The following is a 27243-nucleotide window of genomic DNA, read 5'->3' on the forward strand; positions in this document are numbered from 1 at the left end:
CAAATTTAATTCTTTGTGAAAATATATCTCAAGGTAGTTTCTACTGTCCTTCATTTTTGTAGTATAAAATTTAACAAAGTAACATCACATGTTCTTGTCTTTAATTTCTTGAGGTCTAATGATTACCTTTTGAACAAATGTCCAATTTGGAAACCAAATCAACCACTTTATTTAATGCAAAACACTATAACATTTTTTTTGGGTGGGGCAGGGTCTCACTTTGTCACCCAGGCAGGAGTGCAGTGGCAGAAACTGTAGCCTTGACCCCCCAGGGTCAAGCCATCCTCCTGCCTCAGCCCCACAACTTGCCAGGACTATAGGCACACACCACCATGCCCAGCTAATTTTTCTGTTTTTTACAGAGATGGTGGTTTCACCATGTTGCCCAGGCTTGTCTCAAACTCCTGAGCTCAACCATTCCACCTTCCTCAGCCTTCCAAAGTGCTGGGATTATAGATATAAGCCACTTCACCCAAACAGAATTTGTTTTAAAGGTCTGAATCTTTCTTATTTCATATAGCCTACATTCTTTTGTGGGAAGAAAGAAAATAAATAAATGAATAAATATGTAATATGTCAATGATCATGACAAACGCTATGCAAGCATAAACTTGAGTAAGAAGATAAAGAGTAGCTGAGGTGGGAGATGTTATTTTTAGATGTGGCTCTATATAGGATCTGTGTAGGATGTCGGATAAGGCAAGGATGAAGCTGACCTGAAGAGGCCTCCTGTGCAGAGTCTTGGAAGAAACATCACAGTTAGAGAGGACAGTAAGTGGACAGATGCCAGAAGCATGGGCCTGTCTAAGGAATTGGGGGAACAACCAGCAGGCCAATGTGTCTGAATCTCAGGGAGCAGGGAAGAGTAGTAGTAGGATAAGTGCTCTTTAACAAATTGCCCAAAAAGTGATTCTTGGGATTTATGTGTTTTTAACTGTTCCATCAACAAAGGGAAGTCTATGGAGTCTAAAGGCTCCCATGGTATAAAAACATTGAGCTGTTTTATTCTCCTATGGTAAGAGGAAATGTTCTTTAGGCATTCAGGTGCCTGAAGACCCTGAATCTCTTCCTGTGACTTTCCCTACCAGTATATGACCTCAAGCACCCCTATTCACTTAGAGAACTTTTGCTGTCAGACTCCAGAATATTTTTCCCTTTGAAATTCTATTATTTAATTTACAGATACGGGAGTTATAAAATTCCCAGTCTCCCTCCATTAGCTACATCAAAGTCTGTTTTCTAAAATTCATCATTTTATAAGTTGTATCCCCATATTATTTTCTCCAGAAGGCTGATTCAACTCTCCAAAAGTTGTTTTTGAAATGTAGATACGCAGAGAAACTTTACGTTTGAAGAAAGAGGTTAGCATTCCTTAAGAGTTTTTAGGATAAAAACAAGCTTTTGTACCAAAATAATAAAACTTACTAGATTGAATACTTAATATAAATCTAACTTATTTAATTACTTATACAAGTTTATAATAATATGACATTTAATAATTCACTTAACAAAAAGCAAACCAAAAACTCTAAGATTCTGCAAGTAACCGTCTTCCCCATATTACCCTTCCGTTCACAATGTTAGCCATTTCCCCTGAACACCTGAAGGTGTTTTCAAAGGGAGATGCTTGGCTCCTTATATTCAGCTACTTTGAGTCAAAAGCTCTGAGCTGCACTTGTGTAGAGCTCTCTGAGTGCAGGACTAGACTGCATCAAAGTCCTATTGGACCATGGACTCTCCTGCCAGTCCAGTGGTGTTGACCCTTTGGTGAAAGAGCACTTCCCAGAACGACTTCAAGCTGAACATCTTTCTCTCAGCATGAGCAAATGAGATCACTAACTAGCGCTGCTTTTGTAGCTTAACACATTTCCTGAATATCTTTTTCTTACTCCAGTCACCTCTGCTCCCTTAGTCAAAAGTTTCTTCAAATGGGATACACAAGAGGAGGGCCATTAAATGTGCTGAGAGCATAAGACTTCTTGCTGACCAGTGCCAGCAGGCGTTCCAAGGTTTCCCTACCTTATATTCTGTTTTCAGAAGAAACAGCAAGAGTCCTGTTACAGACTTCTTTCCACTAAGGTTTGATTTAAATTTGCATATAAAACTAAGGTTACTTTGCTATTGGCCTTTTACGAAGTTCCCTGAGGAATCCCCCTGGTAGGTGGTTTCTTTACAAACTGGTCCTAACACTAGAAAAGAGTCATATTACTTCCAGAAAGGACAAAGTGTTTTAACTGGCATTTCATGAGTCCTGTGAGGTTGAAGAGCAGAGTAACTTAGATGAACTTAGGAAATCTGCCTAACACTGAAAAATGAAAAGCTATGAAGTCTTTATACATTAAATAAATTGGAAATGGTGCCTGAATAAATTCTCCACAGTCAACAAAGTATCGGAAAAGCATGAAGGGGAGAAGAGCACATTTGATAGCCGTTAGGACTATGGAGAGAAAGTGTTCCCTGGGGTTAGAAAAACTGGCTTGACAGGGAACTATGATCATTAGTACCAAGCACCGGGAACTGTTGCCCTGTGGGTGAAGATGATCCACCACAGGGCCTCAAGCAGTATCATCAGGACCCAGAAACTAGTGAGCTTACCAATTTATCCTCCAAATTGGACACTTAAAAGTAAAAGGTGGTATAATCCAATACTGTCCTGTGCAAGCCAAGCCATATATATATACTCATCCTGTCACTATATTTTAAACTCACTTAGCATATATTTATTTTATGTAAACTCATTTGTAATCCCCATAATCTTCAGACACAATTAATACTACACTTCCCCCCACCCCCTTATCCACAGGGGTTATGTTCTAATACATCCAGTGAATGCCAGAAACCTCGGATAGTACTGAATCTGATTGCCATCAATCCGAATACATTTCCATTTCTGTCTTCCACCCACAAATGTAATGCCTTTTCCATCTTAACTAAGCACTTATCATACCCTGTGGCTGTGACTTTTGAGTCTGAAGAGTGATAGCAAAACTAATACTAGTTTCTTTCTCCTTCTTTACAACCCTACATATAGAAAATTCATTCTTACTGTAGATCTTAGCAACCTTGGCATATGATTTTTTTTCTTTCCTTATTAAGTCGAGAACTTTCACCTTTTCACTTAAAGGAAGCACGTTACAGCTTCTTTGGCATATCAGAAATGCCTGCATCACTACGTGCACTTTGGGGTCATCAAGAAGTAAAATAAGGGTTACTTGAACACAAGAACTGTGATACTATATGACTAATGGGAGGGGAGCATAGACAACATGGATCTGTTGGACAAAGGGATGATTTATCCCAGGCAGGACAGAATGGAACAGCATGAGATTTCATCACACTACTCAGAAGAGTGCACGATTTAAAACTTATAAATTGTTTAACTCTGGAATTTTTTATTTAATATTATCAGACTGTGGTTGACCACAGATAACTGAAACCATGAAAATCAAAACCATGAATAAGGGGAGGTCTACTGCTCTATAACATGAAACAACAACAACAACAAAATGACATGACAGAATACAGTTGATGAATTTCAACATTCTATAAACCTTAAAAATTGAATTCCAAAACATACAATAATCAAAGGCGAGGCTAAAATTTAACTTTACGTGTTGAACAAATAATGCAAAAATATCAAAAGGAATGTAAAACTTCCTTGCAGCCTTTGGAGAAGGGTGGGTTCTGGTAATTAAACAACTTTATTTGAAAAGCATCAGGGCATGAATATAAAATTTGGAAGTTTAAACAAAAAAACAAGAGTTTGATCTAGAAAAGAAAGGGTGAGAAAAAGAGTACCTGGATGAATGGCAAGCCATCAGGGTGAAAAGAAGAGTAGAGGAGGGTGGAGAGTACAGCCTGGGACCCTAGACTGTGAATAGAAAGGGTTAGCAGAAGGCATTCTAGGTGGTCGTGTAGCTCCAGGAACCTTGAAGAAAAGACAATTCTAATATTCAAATATTTGGGATGATTGGATATATAAAGGAAAACTAATAAAAAGGTGAGTGGATTCTTGGAATAGCCAGGCAGGATTTTCGTAAAGGCTAAAACAAAATCTCTAAGGCAAGGTTTAGTAAACTTTTTCTGTAAAGGGTCAGGTAGTAAATATTTTAAGCTTTGTGAGCCATTATAGTCTCCTCATAACTCCTCAACCTTGCCATTGTAGCACAAAGAGTCATAGATATACAACAATGGCTGAGTCACGTTTCAATATGATTTTGTGGACACTAAAATTAGAATTTTATACCATTTTCATGAGTCAAAATATCATATTCTTCTCTTGAATTTTTTCAACCATTTAAAAATATTAAAACCATTCTTAGGCCACAGGCCATACAAAACATATGGTGGATCAAATGTGGCCCAAAGGCCAAAATATGCCACCTGCTGATCTAAAATAGTAAATAATGATTCACATATGTGAGAAATAAAAAATAAAAGAGAACTCCCACACATTAGAAATGTTTGGCAAACAGTCAGTTATAAAGTAGAAAGGTATTATTAATTTTATAATATTTGAGATATCAGCATTTTTAACAGTCTGTGTAAGTTTTTCTAATTAGCCCTAATTTGTAATTTGGTATGATTTTATCTATTTGAAATTAGCTATTTCCTGAGGTGTTGGCTATGGAGTTGATTATTTTTTAAAGAACTTTATTAATATCTAATTTACATACAACTTTAAATGCAGTTTGATGAGTTTTGGCAAACGTATCTTCCAATGTAACCACCTCAAATGATCGGTTTTCATAAGAGTCTGCTAAGAATTTGAGACAGTGATAAATCAATCTGTAAGTCAATCTGGGGATAACTGACATCTTAATATTGAGTCTCCAACTTTAGGAATATGATCAATCCCTTCAGATATTTAGGTGTTTTTAATTTTTTTAATATTGTATTATAATTTTCAGAGTATAGATATTATATTTGTTTTGTTAAAATTATTACCGCTTATTTTATAATTTTGGATGCTGTGATATAGTCTACTTTAAAAATAATATTTTCCAATTGTTAGTTGCTACTACATTGAAATACATATTTTGAGTTTCATTGTATCAGTGTATTTCTCTATTGTCCATGTCTTATTTAATTTGCATTTTTTTTCCTTCTTTTTGGAGATGGAGTTTTGCTCTGTCACTCAGTCTGGAGTGCAGTGGCATGATCTCAGCTCACTGCAACCTCTGCCTCCCAGGTTCAAGCAATTCTCCTGCCTCAACCTCCTGAATAACTGGGACTACAGGCACGCACCATCATGCCCAACTAATTTTTTGTATTTTAGTAGAGATGAGGTTTCACCATGTTGGCCAGGCTGTTCTCGAACTCCTGAGCTCAGGCAATCCTCCCACTTTGGCCTCCCAAACAGGCGTGAGCCACTGCACTTGGCCCTAATTTGCGTTTCAAGCATGGACAGTCTCATTTTTTTCATCGTCTCGGGAAACACTGTTCAGTCCTTTACTTTTACATACAATGATACTTAAAAGTAGAAATTCAGTAGTGTTCTTCCATTTTCCCCTGCAGGGAAGAAACTGATGACATCACGTAAGTAAAAATATAAATGGTAACATATAGAGCTGAGAGTTGAACTCGGGTCTTCTGATTTTACACAATATTCTTTCACTATTTGCCCATTTCCAAACTTAATTCCAGAGAATTGTAATTGGATAAGATAACATTCTACATTGGTTAGTGACTAACTGAAATTGTAAAAGTCTTTCCCTTTAGTAGTTTGAGTATGAAACTTCAAATAGACAGAAGCTCAGCCTGGAAGACACATAAAGAAAAGATGTCTACAAGGCCACGAAGAAAAAAATAATGTTATGGAAGAAAATGAAATAAATTTATAGAAGTCGTGACACTGCAGGTAATCTCAATTGAGAAAGTTATATTTAGTTCCAGGAAAAGTCATAAATCTATTCATTCCTGTAGGTGCAATAGAATCAGACCCAAAGATTGTCTGGTTATATAAGCTGATATTGTATATCGGACTGTGTCCCAATTCTAGAAGTCATGTAAATGATTCATGCAAAAACAATTAATGTAAACTGGGCCATGTAAATTTATCTTATTTTTCTTTGTTTCCTCAAGAATTAACCTTCATCAAGTCAGATATGCAAAATATGTTCCTATTCCTTCATATATAGAGTTAGAAAACTAACACAGAAAATGCAAACTTGAGTTATGGACCTGAAAATCTACACACTTGGCTTTGGAAAGTATCTCTATATTTTTGAAGCGCCTTTGATAAGTTACATATGAAAATCCACAAACAAAACATGTGAAATCTACATTCTGAATGCCCGTTATAAGAATAATTTTACCTGAATCTTGTTTCTTTTTGTGAGGATACTTCACTGCGGGCCACTTATACTACCCTCTCTCTCAATTCAATTATGTACTCTTTAAAAATTTCCTCCATTTGTGGTTAAATGTCTTTTACCAAAAAAAAGATGAACATTGAGAGTTCAGTTCTTATTCATGTTTTAAGGGGTCTATAAAAATTATGTGCAGAATTATAATGCTACCTTAAACTAATATAGGCTCAAAAGCATAATTTGCATTAAACAGTCTATAATTTAGATACCTGATGTTAATAAGCATAAGTATCCTCTTATTTAAACATTGCCTTATAAAAGAAGAGATTTCTTGATTTAGGACTTTGCCCTTCATGTTGCTCTACAAGCATGCTTATGTAGTTAATATGAGTCAAGATAGATAAAAATATTAAGTAGCTTCAGTAGGTCTAGTACTAGCTGTATGTGGTAATAATAGTAGTAGTAGCTATCTTCTTATTGTAGCCTATTATTTATTAAGCATTTCATTTCTATTAACTCATGTACACATAATAATCTTTTGAAGTAGGTTTAATACCATGTCTATCTTACAAAGGAGGAAATTGAGGCTAAGTAAGATTTGTTTCTTGCTTTAGTTTTAACCATTATATTATGAACTCTTAATAGTTGTATAATTTACACGTATATATTAAATATCAAACAGATCAAAATATTTAATACTGCTTATTCTATGAGCTTGCTAAGTATGATACTCTATAACCTCACTTGTCCACACACCGAATCCAGTGGAAATAGCAATACTAAATATCACAGTATTTATCTTAGAATTTTAAACAACTGCTAGCATAATTATTGATCAAAACAAATAGTAAAGACATAATCATATTTTTATAAAACCCTATAAAATGCCAAGTTCTGATCTTGAGTTAGTATTTTATTGTTTCAAAGGCACTGAAGAGTATTCACAAAAATTCAGCCATAAAATGGGATTCTGATACACTTACAAATATCAATAGCATAGCCTATCCCTCCCTGAGCTTGTATAATTATACATTTATTGCTTTAATGTTGACACTTTTTAGATACCTTGAAGAAAAGATCAAATACTTTGCAGTTCTAAGGCCAGAATATTGGCCAGCATTAAATTTGACCTTGTAAAAAGAAGATTATACCAGATCAAGTTTATTCTCTTCTGTGAAAAAGGGACAGTCTTTAAGAAAAAAAGGGATAGATTTTCATTTACTTGCACCTAAGTGAGAATTTATTTTTATCCTATAACCCAGTTAGTGATTAAGTCCATAAGTTTATGGATCCTTTTCCAAGGAATCCCTGTAGAAGTTGTGTAGAGGTTCCCGTAGAGGCTGCTTAGGGAACTGGGGGTATAGAGATAGAGACGATGAGCCTCTGGGTGCTCCTCCCTGGTTTCAAGTACAGCAGCTCTGATTTTATTTGCTTTATCTTTTTGACCATAAAATATACTTAAAGAAATGATATATCTGCCTTAAAACTCAGAAAACACTCTTTCAAACCATATACTTAAGAGACATGTTCTCAGTTGCATGGAACATCAGCTACTAAAGGTTCTTAACACTAATGCTCTTAACTGAATCTCTCCAGCAGGGATTAGTCAGATAAAGGGCCAATATAATTTAATGTTTTTATTAGTTATTTAGTTGAAGAAACTAAGACTCTACATTTCATGTTTCTAATTGATACTAACTTGATAAATTCAACAACCAAACCAGAATACAATCTGATAAATCATATGAAGAATCACATACAGTTTAATAGGATTAGGACTTAAGAGCCAGAACAGAACAAATCAAAATAAAGGATGCATACATAGGCAACAACAAGATAAAAAAAAGGAAAAGGAATTCAACTTCTATCCAATAAATACAATGTTTAAGTGGAAAAAAATATAGACTAATAGCAGTTGGCCATATCGGTAGAAATAACATAAGAACAAGTCTACTTTATTTGAATTGGACAGACACTAATTTGAATGTATTTTTGATAGTCTCATTTGAGAAGTTTGTTGAAAATTAAATAAGGACTAGTGAAGAACACAAAATACTAAATTATTCCTATGAGAAAAAGTTAACAGAAATGGAAGTATTTATCTTGAAAAAAAAGAGATGACTATGGGAGAAAATCACTGCTCTCAAAGGCTATTAATAATTACAATAAATTGTTCTCCTGCCCTACAGAGGAACACTGTATATGAGGAACATGTACAAATAATGGCAAGATAATTTGATTTGCTGTAAGTAAGCTATCTTGATAATGAGGAAATTTAAAAATACTGGAACATCTAACTGGGAGAAGCTATAAGATTTTTTTTTCATCCCTAGATAGCTTTAGTAAGAAAAAAAATGCATTCCCTACCCTGGTTCCCCTGTGCTATCTCACTGGTTTATATTCTCAAATATCCACTCAGGGATAGTGAAAATGGAGAGGTTTCACTCTGGCAAGACTATATCCTGAAGTTCATGTGGCTTCTTTACACTTTTAATGTTTCTTTTCTGGATTCACCTACCTCCCAGTTTTGGGTTATTACTAGTCCACTAATCCACAGAGGTAAGGCATAAAAATTTTGCAACAAGAAAAGTGCTAAAGTTTCTTTCTGCTCAGACATAATCATTGGTACAGGGCCAAATTTTCTAATCACTTAGAAATACTTGTAGGCTGCTCACAAGTATTTATCCTGACGTTTCTCTTTGATATGGTAATTGGTTTGCTTTCAGGTTTTCCCAAGCCTCAATGTACTAGATTCTCTGTCTTGGCACCTTTAGACTTTCTCTTACAAGCTCTTCCACAGCATCCTCCTGCCCTGCCAGACTCCCTAATATGTGCTGGCCCTTTTCTTTACAAGGTCCACAAATGACTTATGGACTGCTCAGTACAGCCAGTGACATTCAGGCCTATCAGATATGAATACTACTGATGCTCCACTCCTATATTCTCAGCACTTCTATTTCCATCTTACAGACTTACTAACAGTTAAGTCCAGAGGCTTAAAAATTGAATTCTATTCACACTTAAAAATTATATTCACCAGTCCCACTGAATCTTCGTACAGCAAGCACCTGCTACCCTGCTTGAAAATTACTTTTTTTGGCCACAAAAGCTTGATTGGCCCTGAACATGAGGCTCAGGTGACACCTCTAAGGGTAGCTTTTCACCCAGGGTGAATAGGTGGCTAAATCTCCAGTTTGTTCACGTCAGGTAAGATAATTCTGAAGTGCTGAGGTGCATTCTGCAGTACAACCCAGAGTTTACCAGCAGGATCAAGCCCCAAGCCCCAGTTGCCTGCAGTGACTCATAATTACACCTTCTTGGTTTTCTTCCCCTCTCTGCTTCACTTTGTCTCATTTTCTCTTAAATAGACTACTGATAACACAAATCCTTACTTCAGAGTCTGTCTTCAGGTGAATCCACTTAAGATAAGGTACCTCCATATCTTTACGTATGCATTTTCCAAAGAATGTGCATTTTTTGGTAACATTTAAAAGAACCCTTTACATTAATAATTGAGGCAAAACAATCCTGGTTTCTTTTTTTTTTTTTTTTTTTTTTTGAGACGGAGTCTCACTCTGTCACCCAGGCTGGAGTGCAGTGGCGCAGTCTTGGCTCACTGCAAGCTCCGCCTCCCAGGTTCATGCCATTCTCCTGCCTCGGCCTCCCGAGTAGCTGGGACTACAGGCGCCCGCCACCACGCCTGGCTAATTTTTTTTTTGTATTTTTAGTAGAGACGGGGTTTCACCGTGGTCTCGATCTCCTGACCTCATGATCGGCCCGCCTCAGCCTCCCAAAGTGCTGGGATTACAAGCGTGAGCCACCGCGCCCGGCCAACAATCCTGGTTTCTATATATACAGTGTGCCCGCAACAAATGGTGCTCTCACGCCTCGGAAGGTGGAATATGTGTCCCCAAAGAGACAACTCCCAGACTGGGACCTTCGAAGTGTTTTTTGTTGCCAGCAACTCCAAGTGAGATTTCTTGCAGAACACTCTGTGATTTTATGATCTAGGATGAGAGGGTTTGGCCATAAAATACTACGTTTTCCTATCAATTCCACTACAGTGATAAGAAAGTTTCTTTCCTTTTTGTTCAAGAAAAGTAAAAAAGCAAATTACTTTATGTATTTTTCTTTGGCTTCTGATCATGCTAAGAGACACCTCAACAAATCCTGCACCTAACAAATCCTATCTTTTCTGCACACGCAGCAGTAAAATGCACTCATTTGTGTAAGTTATAACCAAATACATAAGTAAAAGTGTGGTTTGTGACAGTAGATCTGACTTTGGGGATACATATGAACTTCTAAAGTTTTACTAGATTTCAGCATTGACATTACAGCATAGAAATAAAGCATTTCTTGCAGTCATCCCAGGCATTCCAGATGGTGAAAAACATTGCAATAATTCAATGGAAGGAAAAGCAAACTTACCCGAATCATCATGACTGAACATCTGATATCATGAATTGTATCATAGATCTTCTTTGAGATGTCCACAAATTGATTATCATCCAACACATTCAATGAGTTTTTGCTTAAGGCTTCCAGGGCAACATTCACTTGTGTTACAAATTCAGGAATTACTGTTAAAATAAAGAATAAGGAGAAGATTGTCCTGTTTGTATTTTTGGATTTCTACAGTAGTTTCCAGGAAATGTAGAATTTGGTTTTAAACAAATATTTGATTAATAGATCTTTAATTGTATTTTTTAAATATAGAGATACACAAATTTTTGCAGGATTATCTTGAATCTCTGAAAATTAATAGGAATCAAAGACAATTAAAGCCATTTTTTTTTTTTTCTAAACCCCAGGCTTCTGGAGAGAAAGGCATTTTTATATAAATGTTTTAAAAGATTATCTTTCTCCTTTATATCATTTTTGTTTTTACAAAACCTTGGGACCATACAATCATTTCTCATCCTATTCAATATAAACCACAAGAAATTATAAAAAGGAACTGGTGTGTAAAACAGTTGGAATTGTAAACACAAAGATATTTAAAGAAAGAAAGAAATTGAGTTGCTAAACAGAAGAAAACTTAGTTAAAAGTAGTAATTCTGTCTTATAGAAATAATAAAAATATTGTAAACTTCCTTTTAGTAAGATGTTTTCTCTATAATAAAAAAATAGTGAAAAGGAATTGGCATTCTCATATGAAAACTATCTTTAAAATAACAAAACACTGACTGACTATAGGGATGCTTCTATCAGTAAGCCAATCCATGGATTATCTTTTTAAATTAAGGCTTCAAAATAGTTTCAAATAAAAACACTTCTTCAATTTTACTTTTAAGGTTAATGATATTAACAGTTATTTTCTCTTCACTAGGCTCAAGGTACTTTTCTAAGTGTTCAATGTGATTTAAATCTTAACATAACCCCAGTATTAACTGAGTATTAATAGTTTAACAACTAGGACACAGAGAAATCAAGACTCTTCCACAGATTCATTCTGTTAATGTGTAACTAGAGATGTAAACTCAGAGTTCCAAAATGCAGAATCTACACTCAAACTAATCTACTATATCATAGTGAGGAAGCCTCTTGCCCATATGAAGATGTTGGGTAAAAAAGATTAATTTTTAGAAGAAATAATTCTAAACCTGGAAGATAACAATATTTTGACTGGTATAAAAATATCAATAAATGTTATTTTTCTACATTTAAGTTGTATCTGCATGTATGGCATACCATCTCTTGCAATTCTACCTGCCATGTTATTGATATGAGGAAATTTTGATGATATACATGGGCACTCATTTTATCTGGTCCTTTCTTTCCTCTAGCTGCTAAAATGTATCACCTATATCCTACTTCTGAGCCACCATACCTGCTGACATTACCCACTGTGCTCCTATTCTCTGTCCATTCTCTAGGCACACTGTCTAATAAAAGGTGGCTACTAGCTGCATATAGCTATTAAAAATTAAATTCATTAGCCTTACATTTTAAATTCAATTCCTTAGTCATATTCATCCCATTTCAGCTGCTTAACACATACATGTGACTAGTGATTACCATTTTGAAGAGTGGAGATATGGCTATCATCAGAGTAACTTTTGGGATAACAGAAACTTCTATTGGGTCATACCACTTTGCACTGAGAAACCCTCAAATCACAGTCTCCCTTTCAGCGGATGGGATAATAAAACAAGAGGGAGAGCAAACTCATATCACTTTGCCTAGGAGAAACAATCTCAAACCACAGTTCTCTTATACATGGATGTGACTCTCAAAGTATATCTCTAATCTAGACATTTTTCCTTAATTTCAGAACTGTATATCCAACTGACAATGGCAAAATTCTGCCTGAATCTTTTATAACACCTCAAACATATTCTATCTAAATCTAAATACATTTCTTTCTACCCAGGAAACCTAATTTCCCTTTACTATAATCTATGTTGGTGCTGAGTCATTCATGAAAAAAACCCAGGTGTTTTATCTGACCTCCTATACTTCTTTATTCCTTACATCCAAATACCTACTAAGTGCCACCTGCTCTACTATGTAAATATATCCCAAATCCATTGAGAATTTTTAGCCCCACTGTCTCTATTCATCATCATCCACTATTTCAGTCCACAGCATAGTTCTTCCCATGTCTAAATTCTGCTCATTCTCAGGTTCATTTTAAGTATAATCTTATGAATGGAACCTGCCCTTAGCATTAAGTATTATAGTATCTCTCAAACGATGGACACTCAAGAAGTTGTTTTATGAACACATCATGTTAATACAGTGTTTACACGTTTTCAATTGTTCCTTGAAGCTTTTCTTTGTTTATATCCTAAGTGCATAGGCTGGCATGCAGTAAATAAATGATCGAATGAATTGAGTGATTAAATGAATGAATTAATTAATTAATTAATATGTAAAATCAAGCAAAGAGTAGGCACAATGAAACATGTCCAGCTTGCATTTAAATGTGATTTCGGTTTTGTTAACAACTGAAAAGCTCCAAAAACATATTTATGCAGGCTTATAGGAACATTCAAATCTGCTTTATGAGTTAATCATTACTTTTGTAGTGTTAAAAGAGGAGGGAAGATCCAAGAAAATGTGTCTGGTTATTTCACATTTCCTTCAGGTTCTAGAGTAGACAGCAAACCAACCGTCAAAACTACTACTCTAAAGAACAGGACGAAATGGCTTCTAGCCTCTGTGATATGCTCTATTCACTCCAAAGACATAGTTAAGTAAAAAGAGATATGTCCTCAAAACCTGTAGGGACCTGTCAGCTACATAACTTTATTCATAGTCATCCCCACTAAAAAATGTTTTTTCTCATATACCAAACAAGTGTGCAATACAGTAATAATTTAATTCTGTCTATTAATACTTTCAATCTGCTATTATTGATACAGTTCCCACCATCTTCCTATGTAGATTTTGGCAAAAAAAGAAAAAGTTAAAGTCATGTAAAGATCTGTTTTTCACTGCCCTGTGAAGCAATTGTGAGAAAGATTTAAGGAATCTTACAAAACATACAACACAGCCTTTTCATTAGTGCAAAATGATTTCATTTTAACTCCTCTAAGGGCCTTTTACTAATAAATTAATATTGGCTCCAATTAAAATAAAATCTTTCAGAAGCAAATGTTTAATTTCTGAAGTACAGATGGAAACTACTACTTTCTCACTCTAACAGCATAAATGAACTATTCAAAGCTGATATGTAATTCATTTCTCATTTCATTAGCTTAAACATCAGCTGTGGATGTACTTACACTGTGGACATATGGTTGCTTGGATCAAACTAGGAGTAAATTTTTTTAATGCTTTCAAGAAAATACAAAATGAGTATAAATAAGTAGTCAGTTTATGGTAATTTAGAAAGAATAACAAATTGACAAACCTGTCTTTACTCCATAATCTACCTAGGTTTTCAGAAAATGAGGTTTAGACATTAATATACAATCATGCTATACAATTATTGATCAAAGAGAGGGATAGCTTAAACACATCCATTCTAATCAATTGAAATGCCAGGTAGGATAAGCTGTTCTGAACTTTGGAGTGTAGATTTATCAAACAAAGGCAGCCTTCTGGTCAATACCCCGGCGACTTCAAAGTATCTTGTCTATTTTACACAGCCAAATTCGGAACCAGTTCTGAACTCTTTTGCAGTCTATACTTTCTCTGCCTACTTTATTCAGAATAGACAGAATAATAGCTACCATTCTCATCCATCTTGGCACTGTGCTAAGCATTTTAGATGCATGTCTCATAATCCTCACAGAAGCCCTGTAAGGCAGGAACTATTACTATCCTGATTTACCTATGAGGAAACTGAGGTCACACAGTTAATAAGCGATGGGCTGGTAATTGAGAATACAGAGCCTGCTCTCTGAACCCTAAATCTGCACTGCTTTCTTCTGCTAAGTAAAGTCCATGGGGCTTCTGAATTGCTGTCCTCCTGGGGGAATTCATGATAATTTTCTGACAATGCAGTTAACAGACCTACACAGCCAAGTTCTCCTAGGCCTTGAGCTTCTCTCTGGTAGTAGCCCAAACATATTTTATACCTTCTTAATCCTTGCTAAATGTATTATGTGCATTTGAAAGTAGGTGAGGATACATTATTATGAAATTAAATAGGTCAGAAAAGAATTCAGACTCATTACAGTAATGATCTAAAAATGATATCATCAAATTGTTTCCTACCATTAATAAAACCCAGATTAAAATATTTCTAATTATACCATTATCTTTGAAAATTACTGGTGGTAAAGAAATTTGCCTTTGAAACCTCACATAATGCTAAGTCATCATTTCCTTAGGTTATGTTAAGTAACTTGGAGAGAATTAATAATAGTAGAAAGTGGCATTAAATGACTTCTACAAATACTACTTTATATACTTTTTTTTTCATTTTTTCAATAAATGCTAATTATTGTGGTTCATATGTATTTAATATTTAGGGAGCCAATATTATGTATCAAGAATACGTTTGGTACCTCATAGATCATATATCATACAAATCAATGACTAGTGAGGATTTCACCATTTTTCAAATGATATGCCCCAATGTACTGACCTACTCTGATCCTTTATCACACATCACATGGTTAACAAGAGCAGCACTTTTGACCTCTGTGTTATACTCTACTCCATCTTTCAAGAATAACTGGAATATCTCCAAAAAGTAAAAAATAAAATACTAGAGAGAAGGGACTTAGATATAGCTTCGTGAAGCTGATATATTATGTTTTCCCCCTCTGGCAGGGTAGTTTTTCTACATATGAAATGCTAATCATTTAATTAGCCTGAGTGTCCACCTTTGAGTCTCTCCAGTGACTTAGAAACTTATCTTCTTTCTCTGTAGCTTAATTTAAAAAATCTTCATATGTCTACATAATGGGTTATTAATAAATAATATTTCTGATTTAAGTATATTAAAAGTGTATCCAATGAATTTTTAATATGATGAAAATTAAGCTCTTTCATGCTTTTCCTCACATCCTTTTCTAATTTGTTTACATCACAGTAATCATTTACATAAATGTGACTACTTCAGGTCCACAGTTGGACCTGAACCAAATAATGTTCTACGATGACTTTCGTTCTTTTATGTACTACTTTATAAATTTTATTTATTTTAAATTGTGAATAAATTTTATTTTTTTAAATTGCTTGGTTTTCTTTGCATTTCTCAGTAAGAATTCTCAAATGTTTAAATTATCAATACTATTTTTATTTATGTTATGTTAATTAACTGGGAGAGAATTAATAGTAGAAAGTGGCATTAAGCATATGAATAAGAAGTTCGTGCAACTGTTTTGGTTCATGCAAATAGAATCATACTGCATACACTTTTATCAAGTTTCACTAAACATTAAATTTATGTCTATGTAAGTTGTATATAGAATTATTCATTCTCATTGCTGTATAGCATGTCATTATACTAAAATGTATTTATCCAGTCTATGGGAGATGGGCATTTGCATAATTTTCAGTTTGGGACTATAATATATATGGTGCTATGAATATCCTAGCAGATGTTTTTTGGTGAATATATGTGTACATTTTTAGGGAATATACTTATCAATAGACTTGCTGGGCCATAGTATATCCATATATTTCACATTAGTAAACATCGACAATATCCTAAGTGGTTGGAAAAATTTTTACCCCATCAACAATGCCTAAATATTCTAATTGCTCTGTATCTTCCCTAATATTTGGCATATACCATCTTTTACTTTTTAGCTTTCTCTAGAGTATATTCTCTTGTTCCCTTTTAATATCTCTGCCAGGGATCTGGGTTCTGCTAGTTAAGACTAGGGATTACCTTGATTTTTTTAAAAATCTACTCTTGCATCTTGAGTTTACACTGTTAAGTCTTCCTCTTTTAGAATCACTCACCATCCTATTGCTCAAGATCAAATCTTAATTTCTTCACTTTTTACCATACAGAAAAACATACAACAGGGAAAAAGTTAAAGAAAAATAGAGAGGCAAAAGGGCTCCAAGGTCTGTAGTGCTAGCAAAATGCTGCTCAGTATGCAGTGGGTATCCTGAACTATAGGAACAGGGAAAGAAGTCTAGAGTAAAAAGGTCCAGAGGTTTAAAAGGTACAGAAGTTTATAGGGTGGGATCACATCTAGCAGGAGAAATGTATCTTCCTTTGACCAGTGCTGTTGAATGAAGGTGGTCCTTCACATATTGCTGGGGATTCCTTGGCTGAAAATAAATAGAATTGATCTTACCTCTACAAACTTCAACTCTCTTTGCACAGTTGTCTATGATTATGTGGCAGAGTAGAACCATTTTTCCAACATTGTCTATCTGGTATCTTTCTGCCCATTCTTCAGTTTCAGATTATTGTTTATTTATTTACTTTTATAAATTTATGTTTTATTGATACATAATAGATGTACATATTTGGGGGTACATATGATAACTTAGTACCTTCATGTAATTTGAAATCAGATTCAGTTTAAACATCAGTTTCTCTGCGAAACTTCCCTCAATCAGCACCCCCACACTTGCCTCCAAGTATATTAGGAAATCCTGTCTCTTGGACACACTAATGCCTGAAACATACGTTTATTAAAGCACCTATGCCTTAGCCAGGCATGGTGGCATATGCCTGTAGTCCCTACTACTTGGAAGGCTGAAGCAAGAGGATCACTTGAGCCAAAGAGTTCAAGGCTTCATTGAGCTATGATCACACCACTGCAGTCCAGCCTGGGCAACAGAACGAGAGCCCCTTGCCTCTGCCCTACATTTTAGTAAAGCTCCTATGTCTCTTACTTTACTGTATGTGTTTTATTGTACTCAGCCACTTCTAAAATCCTGACAGAAAGCTCTCAAAGTATAAACTCTGTCAGGTCACTTTGTTTCCCCAGGAAAGTAGTAGGCAGTAGAGTAAGAATTCAAAATTAGGCACTCAGACTCAGAGCCTATGCCCACAGCCACTATGTTCTACTGCCTGGATGTAAGAATAACCACCCTGAGACATACCCACAAAACATTGCAGGACACTTAGGATAAAGGGAAGAGCTACATCTTCAAGAGAGAAAAGATTATCAGTAAAATATTAAAATCAGATTGGCATTAGACTTTTCATGAGAAAGGCTAGATACCAAAGGAAAAAAGATAAAATAATGCCTTAATTCTAAGAAAAATTTATTTTAAACTTGAAATCCAATATCCAACCAATCCACCAGTTAAGTGAATGATGGCATTACTTCAGACATTCAAGTACACAGAATATTTAATTTCTATGAATGTCAGGAAGACACTTGGCACACATACTCTTAAAACAAGAGGTGAATCCAAAAGATCAAAATGTGGGGCTGAGGAAATAGTGGAGTTGGAAAAGCAGTGTAAGGAATACCCAGAGAGTATTGAGACAATACGTAAACATGTGATATATTTGAGAGCCAGGGTTCTCACTATGTAAACAGGGAGGTACTGCTAAGGAATGACAAACTGCTCTGGTAAGAAAGATGAACCCCATGGGACTGGACTGAACTGAAGACGTTGGCTTGAACTCATAATTTTATATGCAGATATAAACATAAATTGTATATACAGACATATATATGTATATTATTTTTGTGCAAGAATGAAGGAGAAATAAGAAAACACATCTTAATTTTCCTATCTTCACATACATTTTTAAAAAAGATTCACATTAAGGATAAACAAAGGAACAAGAAGACTTGTTATGTACAAGGAATTTTAAGAGTAAGGTAGAAGGGATATGAGAAGAGAGATTTGTCTCAGAGTAGTTTTTGTACATTTTTGACTTCTGTAACCTTTTTAAGATTCTACAATAAAAACAATAAAATTCAATCAACAAGGGTAGGGAGTTGGGGAGAGGAAACCTAAAACCAAATGCGAATAGCAATACATGAATGAATGAATATGTTTAAAATTTTTAACGTATGCACCACTGAGTTGCTCATGCTTTACTATTTTCTAAAGCTGTGTTGTTTAATACAGTGGCCACCAGATATACACTGCTATTTAACCTTATGTTAAAATACTATAAATGAATACAATTAAACATTTATTTCCTTAGTCACTCTAGCCCACCACATATGGCTACCATATTAGATAGTGTAGATATAGCTCAGTTCTATCATCACAAAAAGTTCTATTGGACAGCACTATTTTAAATATTTGCAAATCAATTATTTGTGAAGTGCCTGTCCTCTACAGGGCACTGGTTTAATGTTGGATGAGCGATACCGGTATCATCTTTGATTCTGTGTGTATCTCACTACTATGAGTTAAAAACCCTGAAGAAACCCTCTCTGGCACCTCAAAATGCCCTGGGCTATTGCAAAATTGTATTTTAGCTCCTATCTAATGATACAACTCTTAGCTTTATTGGTCAACACGTATCTTCCTTGGTATAAATATAGATGACTACTTAAACAACAACAAAAACCATAGTTTTCCTTGTGGTTTGAGAAATTATAGATTATCTCTTTGCCATATTATTTGTTAATCCCTTGAAGTTTATGGGATTCTACAGCTGAGGAAATTGTACTAATTGCAATATATGTTAACAATGTCTGGAATTTCAGTTCCAATTTGTTACTTTCATTCTAACAAAACTGTTAATTAATTTTAAGGAGTTGTAATACTACAGTAAAAGATTATGGATTCAATCTCATTGATAGTTGTGATTTTATTTTCCTTACATTAGCTGTATTTCCCATGGAAGCATAAGAGCTTCCTATACGCAAGGGGTATACAAGGTTAAGATTTTTAAAGAACAGGCCAGACGTGGTGGCTCATGCCTGTAATCCCAGCACTTTGGGAGACCGAGGAGGGCAGATCACCTGAGGTCTGGAGTTTGAGGCTAGCCTGGCCAACATGGTGAAACCCCATCTCCACTAAAAATACAAAAATTAACTGGGCGTGGTGACTGGCACCTGTAATTCCAGCTACTTGGGAGGCTGAGGCTGGAGAATCACTTGAACCCAGGAGGCAGAGGTTGCAGTGAGTCAAGATCAAGCCATTGCACTCCAGCCTGGGTGACAAGAGCAAGACTCCATCTCAAAATAAAACAAACAAGAAAGATTTTTAAAGAATAAATTTATTTTTCCTGTATTTGATATTCATTTATTTTGAATCCTCCTACTATTACAGCCAATATATTAACTTCAGGGAGCCCAAATTAATACGGCTTAAACATATAAGCATGTTTAACACATGTAACAGATGCTTTTCTAGAAATCTGAATAGAAATTGATTGTAAATTTTTGACTGTGAGAGTTTGGTGAACTGAATTATTACTTTTAATAATATTTGTTGAATGAATGAAGAAAACTCCTGTTTTAAATGCAGTAGGGGAGCTTACTATTTAAGGTAACTGAAGTAACTTCTATCATAAATATTTACCTCCTAATTTCTTTTTCTTTTTAAAGCTGAATTTCTACATGTTGGTTTACAGACACTATTTTAAACAAGTTTATAAAAGAAAATGAAGTTTTATAACCATGCTAAACATGTTTAAAGTAGTTATAGAAATCCAAAAACTTTCCGAATCTATGTAAACTATGATTATGAAACGTCAGAAAAAAAATGAGCTAAAGTTCCCTTCTATAAAATGAAGAAGTTGGTTTAGTTCTTCTACTCTAGCATAGTTACTCTCTGATTCCATAAGTTTCTTCACAATCATACATGCATTGTATTTACTTTCTCTGGCTATATCTAGTTACAAGCAGAAATTCATTTGAAAAGAATAAATGGATGAATGAGAGGGTGGGTAGATGACTGGATGGCTAGGTGGGTGGATAAAAGGAAAGAAGGATAGCTGTAGGAAAAGTTGGGTGGATACATGCATAGATAATATAATGTGTGAATAAAGAGAAGTAGAGATTTATTTTTATAACTCTCCTGCATCTCCCCCAAAAATGAATTAAAAGCAGCTTTTAAAAAAAGAGTCAAGTGTGCAATAAACTTTAAAACAAGGCCAATAGGAGCCACATAATCAAAGTTAGGGAGAAGAAGTATAATTACGTTAAAAATCCTAGAGTTAAGGCACAGCAATTAAGTAAAAAATTGATTGTTTGAGGTCCAGGCAAAAATGAAGCAATGGGTTATATGGTTCATATTACCTACTAAAAGGAACCTAAGCACTTTGAAATTTTCAAATGAAAATGATAATTTCTATTTTCATCAGGACATACTTGAAAAGACTTTTACTTCTCAATGCTGTGTACTAAGAGGAATAAATGTATCATGTATTTATTTGTTATTGGTTATTAAATAACAAAATGAACAATAGTCTTTACAAATGATGTTAAGAAAATGCAAAAGCATTCTTCATAAGACTATTTTTTACAATATCAAATTATCGTCTGCAGAGTTAAAGTACTAGAGTTTTGATTTGCACCTATCTGATATAACATACAGAAATAGGTCTTGATTTGAATTCTAGAGATAAAGTTAATGCATAAATGAATAAACGATCTCAACATGGCTTTTGACAAAAGTAAGTCACAAATTATTTGAAATTGATGTCAACAGTGAGTTACTTCTTGAAGGATGGTCATTCAGGTTTATCAGCAGAAGAACTTCCAACGCTTGTTTTAGATACTAAAGTGCTGATGATGTAAATTGATATTCTCTTGTGAAAATGAAAGTGACTTGTATCAGCTGCATTTTAGTCCTGAGACAGAAAGCCTCAGATCAGGATTACAAAATATGATAACCTATATGACAGTGTCCACCATAATATCTGATCGTTCAGAGATAAGAGAAGACAAACATTTGATCACTTACTAAGCACCAGTTATTTTGCTGGTGGTTTACACATGTGAAAGCAGTAATGTGTGGTATGTCAAGGCTTGACATCAAACTTCCTGATTGGGGGTCTCTTCCCTGATTTCATTTTCTCATTGCATTTTATATGCATTGTGTTTTCTCTGAAGTTTTACAAGGCTATAGTCCTGAGCAAACAGTAAATTCTTTGCTCAGTAAACTTTATTAGAACACAGTAGTTTTCAAACTTTCCATGCATCAGAATCACCAGAAAGGCCCATTAAGGCCCCATCCATGGAGTTCCTGGTTCAATAGGTCTAAGGTGCTGCAGAAGAATCTAAATTTTAACAAGTTTTCAACTGATGTGAATACTGCTAGTCCAGGGATCATCTTTTGAGAATCACTTTTAGCAGATACAATTGGTTGACTCCCCCAGTACTCACTACCAACATTGTTGCTAAAAGAACCGTGAATTTGTTCAAGTGTCCAGTTACATCTGAGAAGAGGGAAGGTGATGCAGTTCTTCTCAGAGTAGGTTAGTACTCTCTGTGCTCTTCCCATATTGTATTAAAGAAGGAATTTTATTGTAATAGTTGTTGTTGTCTCCCTATTTGATGTTCCACAAAGGGAAGATACTTGGAAGATACATGTGAATAAATTATATATATGTGTATGTATATATTAATATATATCTGTCTGTATATATGTGTGTGTATGTGTGTGTATTTGGCATATATATACACACCAAATTATATGTGTGAACACATAAATTATATATATATGTATGCACATATATGTGTGTCTCTATATATGTGTGTGTGTGTGCATGTATACCAAATTTGGTATACACATACACATTTGTGTACATATATATAATACATAGATATGTATTATAATATATCTCATATTGTATATCAATATATTATAATATATATCTCAATATATCATTTGATGTGGAACACATACAGATATATATACACATACACACACGTATACACACACCAAATTTGGTATACACAAACACGCATATACAGATACAAACACACACATATATATATACATACACATATATATATAATTTACGTGTAAACACATATATTTGGTATCATCAGTTTCTCCCACCAAATTTACTCTTCTCTCTCCTCATGTATCTCCCACTCTCCATGTTCGATCAATCAATCATTATGTCCTGCTGATTCAGCCTCTTAAATGTGTTTCTGGCCCATAGTAGATGCTCAGTAATTATGCATTGAGTGAATATGCCTGCCTAGCACAAGTTCTATTAATTCGATGATCTAACTTCTATGTATCATAAGTCACCCAGTTTTACAAGTAAAACTTATAATGATTGTCTTTTAATTAATGCACCTACTAACTTTATCATTAAGGTCAAAGGAATTATCATTACCTTATCATTGAATCAGTTGTTGTGCATTTGGTGTAGATCTCTCTCAACGGAAAAGTTTGCTTCTCAAACCTTTTCTGTTCCTATTCACTAAAGCTCTGCCACTGCAATTCTTGGCTGTGCCTCAATAGTGCGCACACAGTACATTTAGTATATTACTGATGGACAAAGCTCTGAAGTTAAGAGGATTAATTAGGATAAAACCCAAAATACCTAAAGCTAACATCAATTCACTGAGTCAGCAAGAATGCTCTGAAAACCTTTTATTTTGAGGCATGAAAACCTCTCACATATCATTTTATTATTTCTACCTCTGGAATTCTCCAAATCATCATGAGGCTGCCTGGAAATGTAAAGAGAGAAAGCATATATAGGCAATTTTGTTATTTTTAATTCTAATAATCTTAAATCTACCTACTTCTTTCTCCTCAGAAGACCTCATTACCTTGCTTAGGTGTCTATTATCCTCAAGATGCCTAGAGATGCCTAGAGATAGAGAGATGAGCTAAGATCTCATTTTTTCAGACTATCTCCTTCTATCCTTCTATGCATTGTGCAGGAAAAAATCATTTCAATAGATATTTACTTATTGATATGTGTAAGTTTTGATGATCACAAAACTAAAGTTCAGTAAGATTAAGTATTAATGTCTAGAACTGCATAGCTAGCAAAAGATGAATCACAAAATACTTCTGAAAATGAAGAACTGTCCTATAAAACTGTTAAAAGGTTAATAATCTCTTTGAGATAAAACAAGAACATAACGAACTACTGGTGGCTGAAAATGTAGATTTTAATTATGTATTTATAATGTGATTTCAATATATTTCCTGTTATATATTTGCCTGTGTTTCCTACTAGCTGTAGAATACAAGGCAGAATAACAGAACTGCCAAAAGAGAATCATATAAAGCTTCAGAGACATTCAAATGAGAAAAAGTAGAGTTGAGATTGTAATAACTATCAATGTAGTAAAACAGGAAAAAAATAAGCTAAAAGTTAGATTACAACAAGTTGTAATTTAAACTTTAAGCCAAAGAATCTATTCTTAATTTGGTAGATAATTAATAGCCAATAGAATACTATTCCGGTAGTATTCTAACATGACTAGTAGTGAGAAAGTAAATCTGATACTTGATCTGCCTTAAAATTTCCTGTACAATGTAATTCATTACTTTTTCTGTGAAGTAATCAGCATTTTTTTTCTTTTTTACTTTTTCTTTTTTTTTTTTTTTTTTTTTTTTTTTTTTTTAGACGGAGTCTTATTCTGTCGCTCAGGCTGGAGTGCAGTGGTGCGATCTCGGCTCACTGCAACCTCCGCCTCCAGGGTTCAAACAATTCTCCTGTGTCAGCCTCCCAAGTAGCTGGGATTACAGGCACCTGCCACCACGTCCGGCTAATTTTTGTATTTTTAGTAGATACGGGGTTTCAACATGTTGGCCAGGCTGGTCTTGAACTCCTGACTTCATGATCTATCCACCTCGGCCTCCCAAGGTGTTGAAATTACAGGTGTGAGCCACCGTGCCTGGCCATCAGCATTCTTGATAAGAAAAAAATCAAGCACCTTTCTAATACACTTTCATGAGACTATGACCTCTTCTAGGAGATAAGACTGGACTCAGCTAACCATCATGCTAATAGCCCAATGATTGTTAACCAGAATCTTTGGAACAGTTGCATATAATCTAATAGTGATTACCTAATCATCATGTTTTAAATGAATCATCTCTATCAAGAGGACATATTTAACTTTACTTTTTCTAAAGCCTATTTCCTTGCAGCATGTTGGAAATACAGTTTTATCATCCAGTCATAATTAATTTGTCTGAGAAGATGTTTTAACAGTGGTTTTCAACTGTGTTCCAATGAGCATGTCTCAGGAAGCACTGTGGGTAGAGAGAGAAGAGGGAGATGGGTGAGAAGCCCTACTGAAAACAGTGTGAGTTCCCACACTCAATCGCTGTTACAAAGACAGCAGCAGGCCGGGCGCGGTGGCTCACGCTTGTAATCCCAGCACTTTGGGAGGCCGAGGCGGGTGGATCACAAGGTCAGGAGATCGAGACCACGGTGAAACCCCGTCTCTACTAAAAATACAAAAAAAAAAAAAAATTAGCCGGGCGTGGTGGCGGGCGCCTGTAGTCCCAGCTACTCGGAGAGGCTGAGGCAGGAGAATGGCGTGAACCCGGGAGGCGGAGCTTGCAGTGAGCCGAGATCGCGCCACTGCACTCCAGCCTGGGCGACAGAGCGAGACTCCGTCTCAAAAAAAAAAAAAAAAAAAAAAAAGACAGCAGCAATTTTTCATGTTTTATATATTTAAGTTCAGTTTCATTGGAATAAAAGGCTGTGTAATACTAAAAAGATTAGAAATCATTGCTCTACGTTATGAATATAGAAGTCTTGTATAAAATGGTAAAGCTGAAGCAGGATGACAAGTTAGGAGGTTTTAGAGTAGGCTAGAAGAAAAGAGTTCATAAAGATCTGAATGAGGATGTTGGCAGTGGAAATGAACAGGTTGGGACATTTGGTACTGAGATAGAAACTTCAAGATTTTATTGCTGATTAGATGCAGGGAGGTAATGCAAAGGAAGAAATCCAAGATGGCTAAGGTATTGACTAATCCTGATGTCTAGAAGAAAGTGGGCAAACTATTAACAGTAATAAAGGAGCCAACAGGAAAGGAGGCCTCCATGGGTTAATAAGAGTCTGTTCACATTGTTTCAGGTAAGTTTCAAGTCCAGATACCTATTAGACAGTCAGGACAGAGAGAGAGATTGAGAGAGAGAGAGATTTGGTAAACATTTGCATCGGGATGACAGTTGAAGCCATGGCAATAGGCCAAATCATGCTTGATATTAGGCTAATTTCCCTATAGTTTGAAAGAGGAACTTGGTAGTCATAATTAAATGTGTCTCTGTTGATAGCTTCACAGACTTTTAAGACAAGAGGGGCTTCATCCTTTTGGTGACACCTGTCATGTTACAGGAATACCTGTATTGTATGTGAAAGGACTCTGGAACTCAAAATTACTGTTCAAATGTAAGATGGAAGTATTTATTGACATTATTATTACATTGTAATAGAGACTTAACCTAAGACTTGTGTTTTTTTTAGAATTTGTTAATGAAACTGCATTTATCTAATGCACTATAAGAGCAACATCTTACTCAAACATTCTAGGCGTAAGTTAAGAAATGCATAATCGTTGGCTTGGTAATCTCTTTCTGGGCAATAACAGCAGAACCAACCTCCAGCAAAGAAAGCCTAGTGGCAGAGATCCTATTTACATTCAGAATGGGACTCAGTGTATTTCCCTGATAAGAAGATGGGGAAAGTGGCACCAGAATTGAAAGTTTGTAATTGTAGGACACGGTAGGTGATTGCACATGTAGGAGGCTGGGACAGAGGGAATACCTTCAGAGATTACTTGCAATAAGGTAGTGTCAGTTTATAAAGCCAAGACAAAACAGAAGTCAGGACACTCTACCAGGAAGAAGGAATCAAAACCAGACTCAGCTGACCCAAAAGCTACAAGGCCACAAATGTCGAACTTTTTCCTTGGTGACTGCTGCTGTCAACTACAAAATAGGCTCCCTCCTGGTAAAGATAGCAGGTCACATATCTCAGTTACTGCTCAGGAAATAACCTGTCAGCACATCATCTCTGAACACAGAGGACAAGATAATTGTCCCACGTTCTGTCAGGCAGAAGTCCCAGTCATCTGCAGAAGTGGTAATATGGAACATGGTGTATTTGTATTAACATTAACTCTCTTGTCTCTGGCTTCAGTAGGAGAAATTTTGGAGATGGCAATAACACTCTTTAGTATTGGATGATTTCCTTAGTATTTCTTAATGCAGGGGATGCATACCTAACTTCTGTAGTTAATAATTAAGGTATATCTATGTTGAATGATTAAGCAAAATCAAAACCAAGACTGATTTTTTTTTACATTTTCTATTTTTACTTCAACCAGAATGGAAGAAATATACATAATTCTGGATAAATTCCAAATCCACTCGGAGGATATTTGGTTTCTGTGGTAGGGAAATTAGCCTATTATTAAAACAGATTTTTAAAGATTTATAGGAAGAGGCAAGTAGATGAAATTGTCCTGTCAGAATATTTCATGACTCTGATGGGATAAAAGTAAAACTATATGATTTCTATTGTACTTTCTCAGCTGTTACCCAAATTGATTATAACTATAAAGGAATTTCATTTGCTGATTCATCACCATGTTAAAATGACTATGAAGTCTTCTAAACAAAAGCATGAAACTCTGTCTCCTCTTCT

The 27243-nt window shown here is 35.1% G+C and overlaps 1 protein-coding gene across 1 annotated transcript in view; it reads right to left on the bottom strand.

The window, feature by feature from the left end:
* CTNNA3 (catenin alpha 3) overlaps positions 1-27243 on the bottom strand; it is a 1790392-nt gene that overhangs the window by 363863 nt on the left and 1399286 nt on the right. The window contains exon 13 of the mRNA XM_003258218.3: positions 10743-10894. Within this exon, the coding sequence (XP_003258266.2) occupies positions 10743-10894 (152 nt within the window). The remainder of the gene's footprint in view (positions 1-10742; positions 10895-27243) is intronic.

Source organism: Nomascus leucogenys, chromosome 18 (genome assembly GCF_006542625.1).
Source record: "Nomascus leucogenys isolate Asia chromosome 18, Asia_NLE_v1, whole genome shotgun sequence".
Lineage (NCBI taxonomy): Eukaryota > Metazoa > Chordata > Mammalia > Primates > Hylobatidae > Nomascus > Nomascus leucogenys.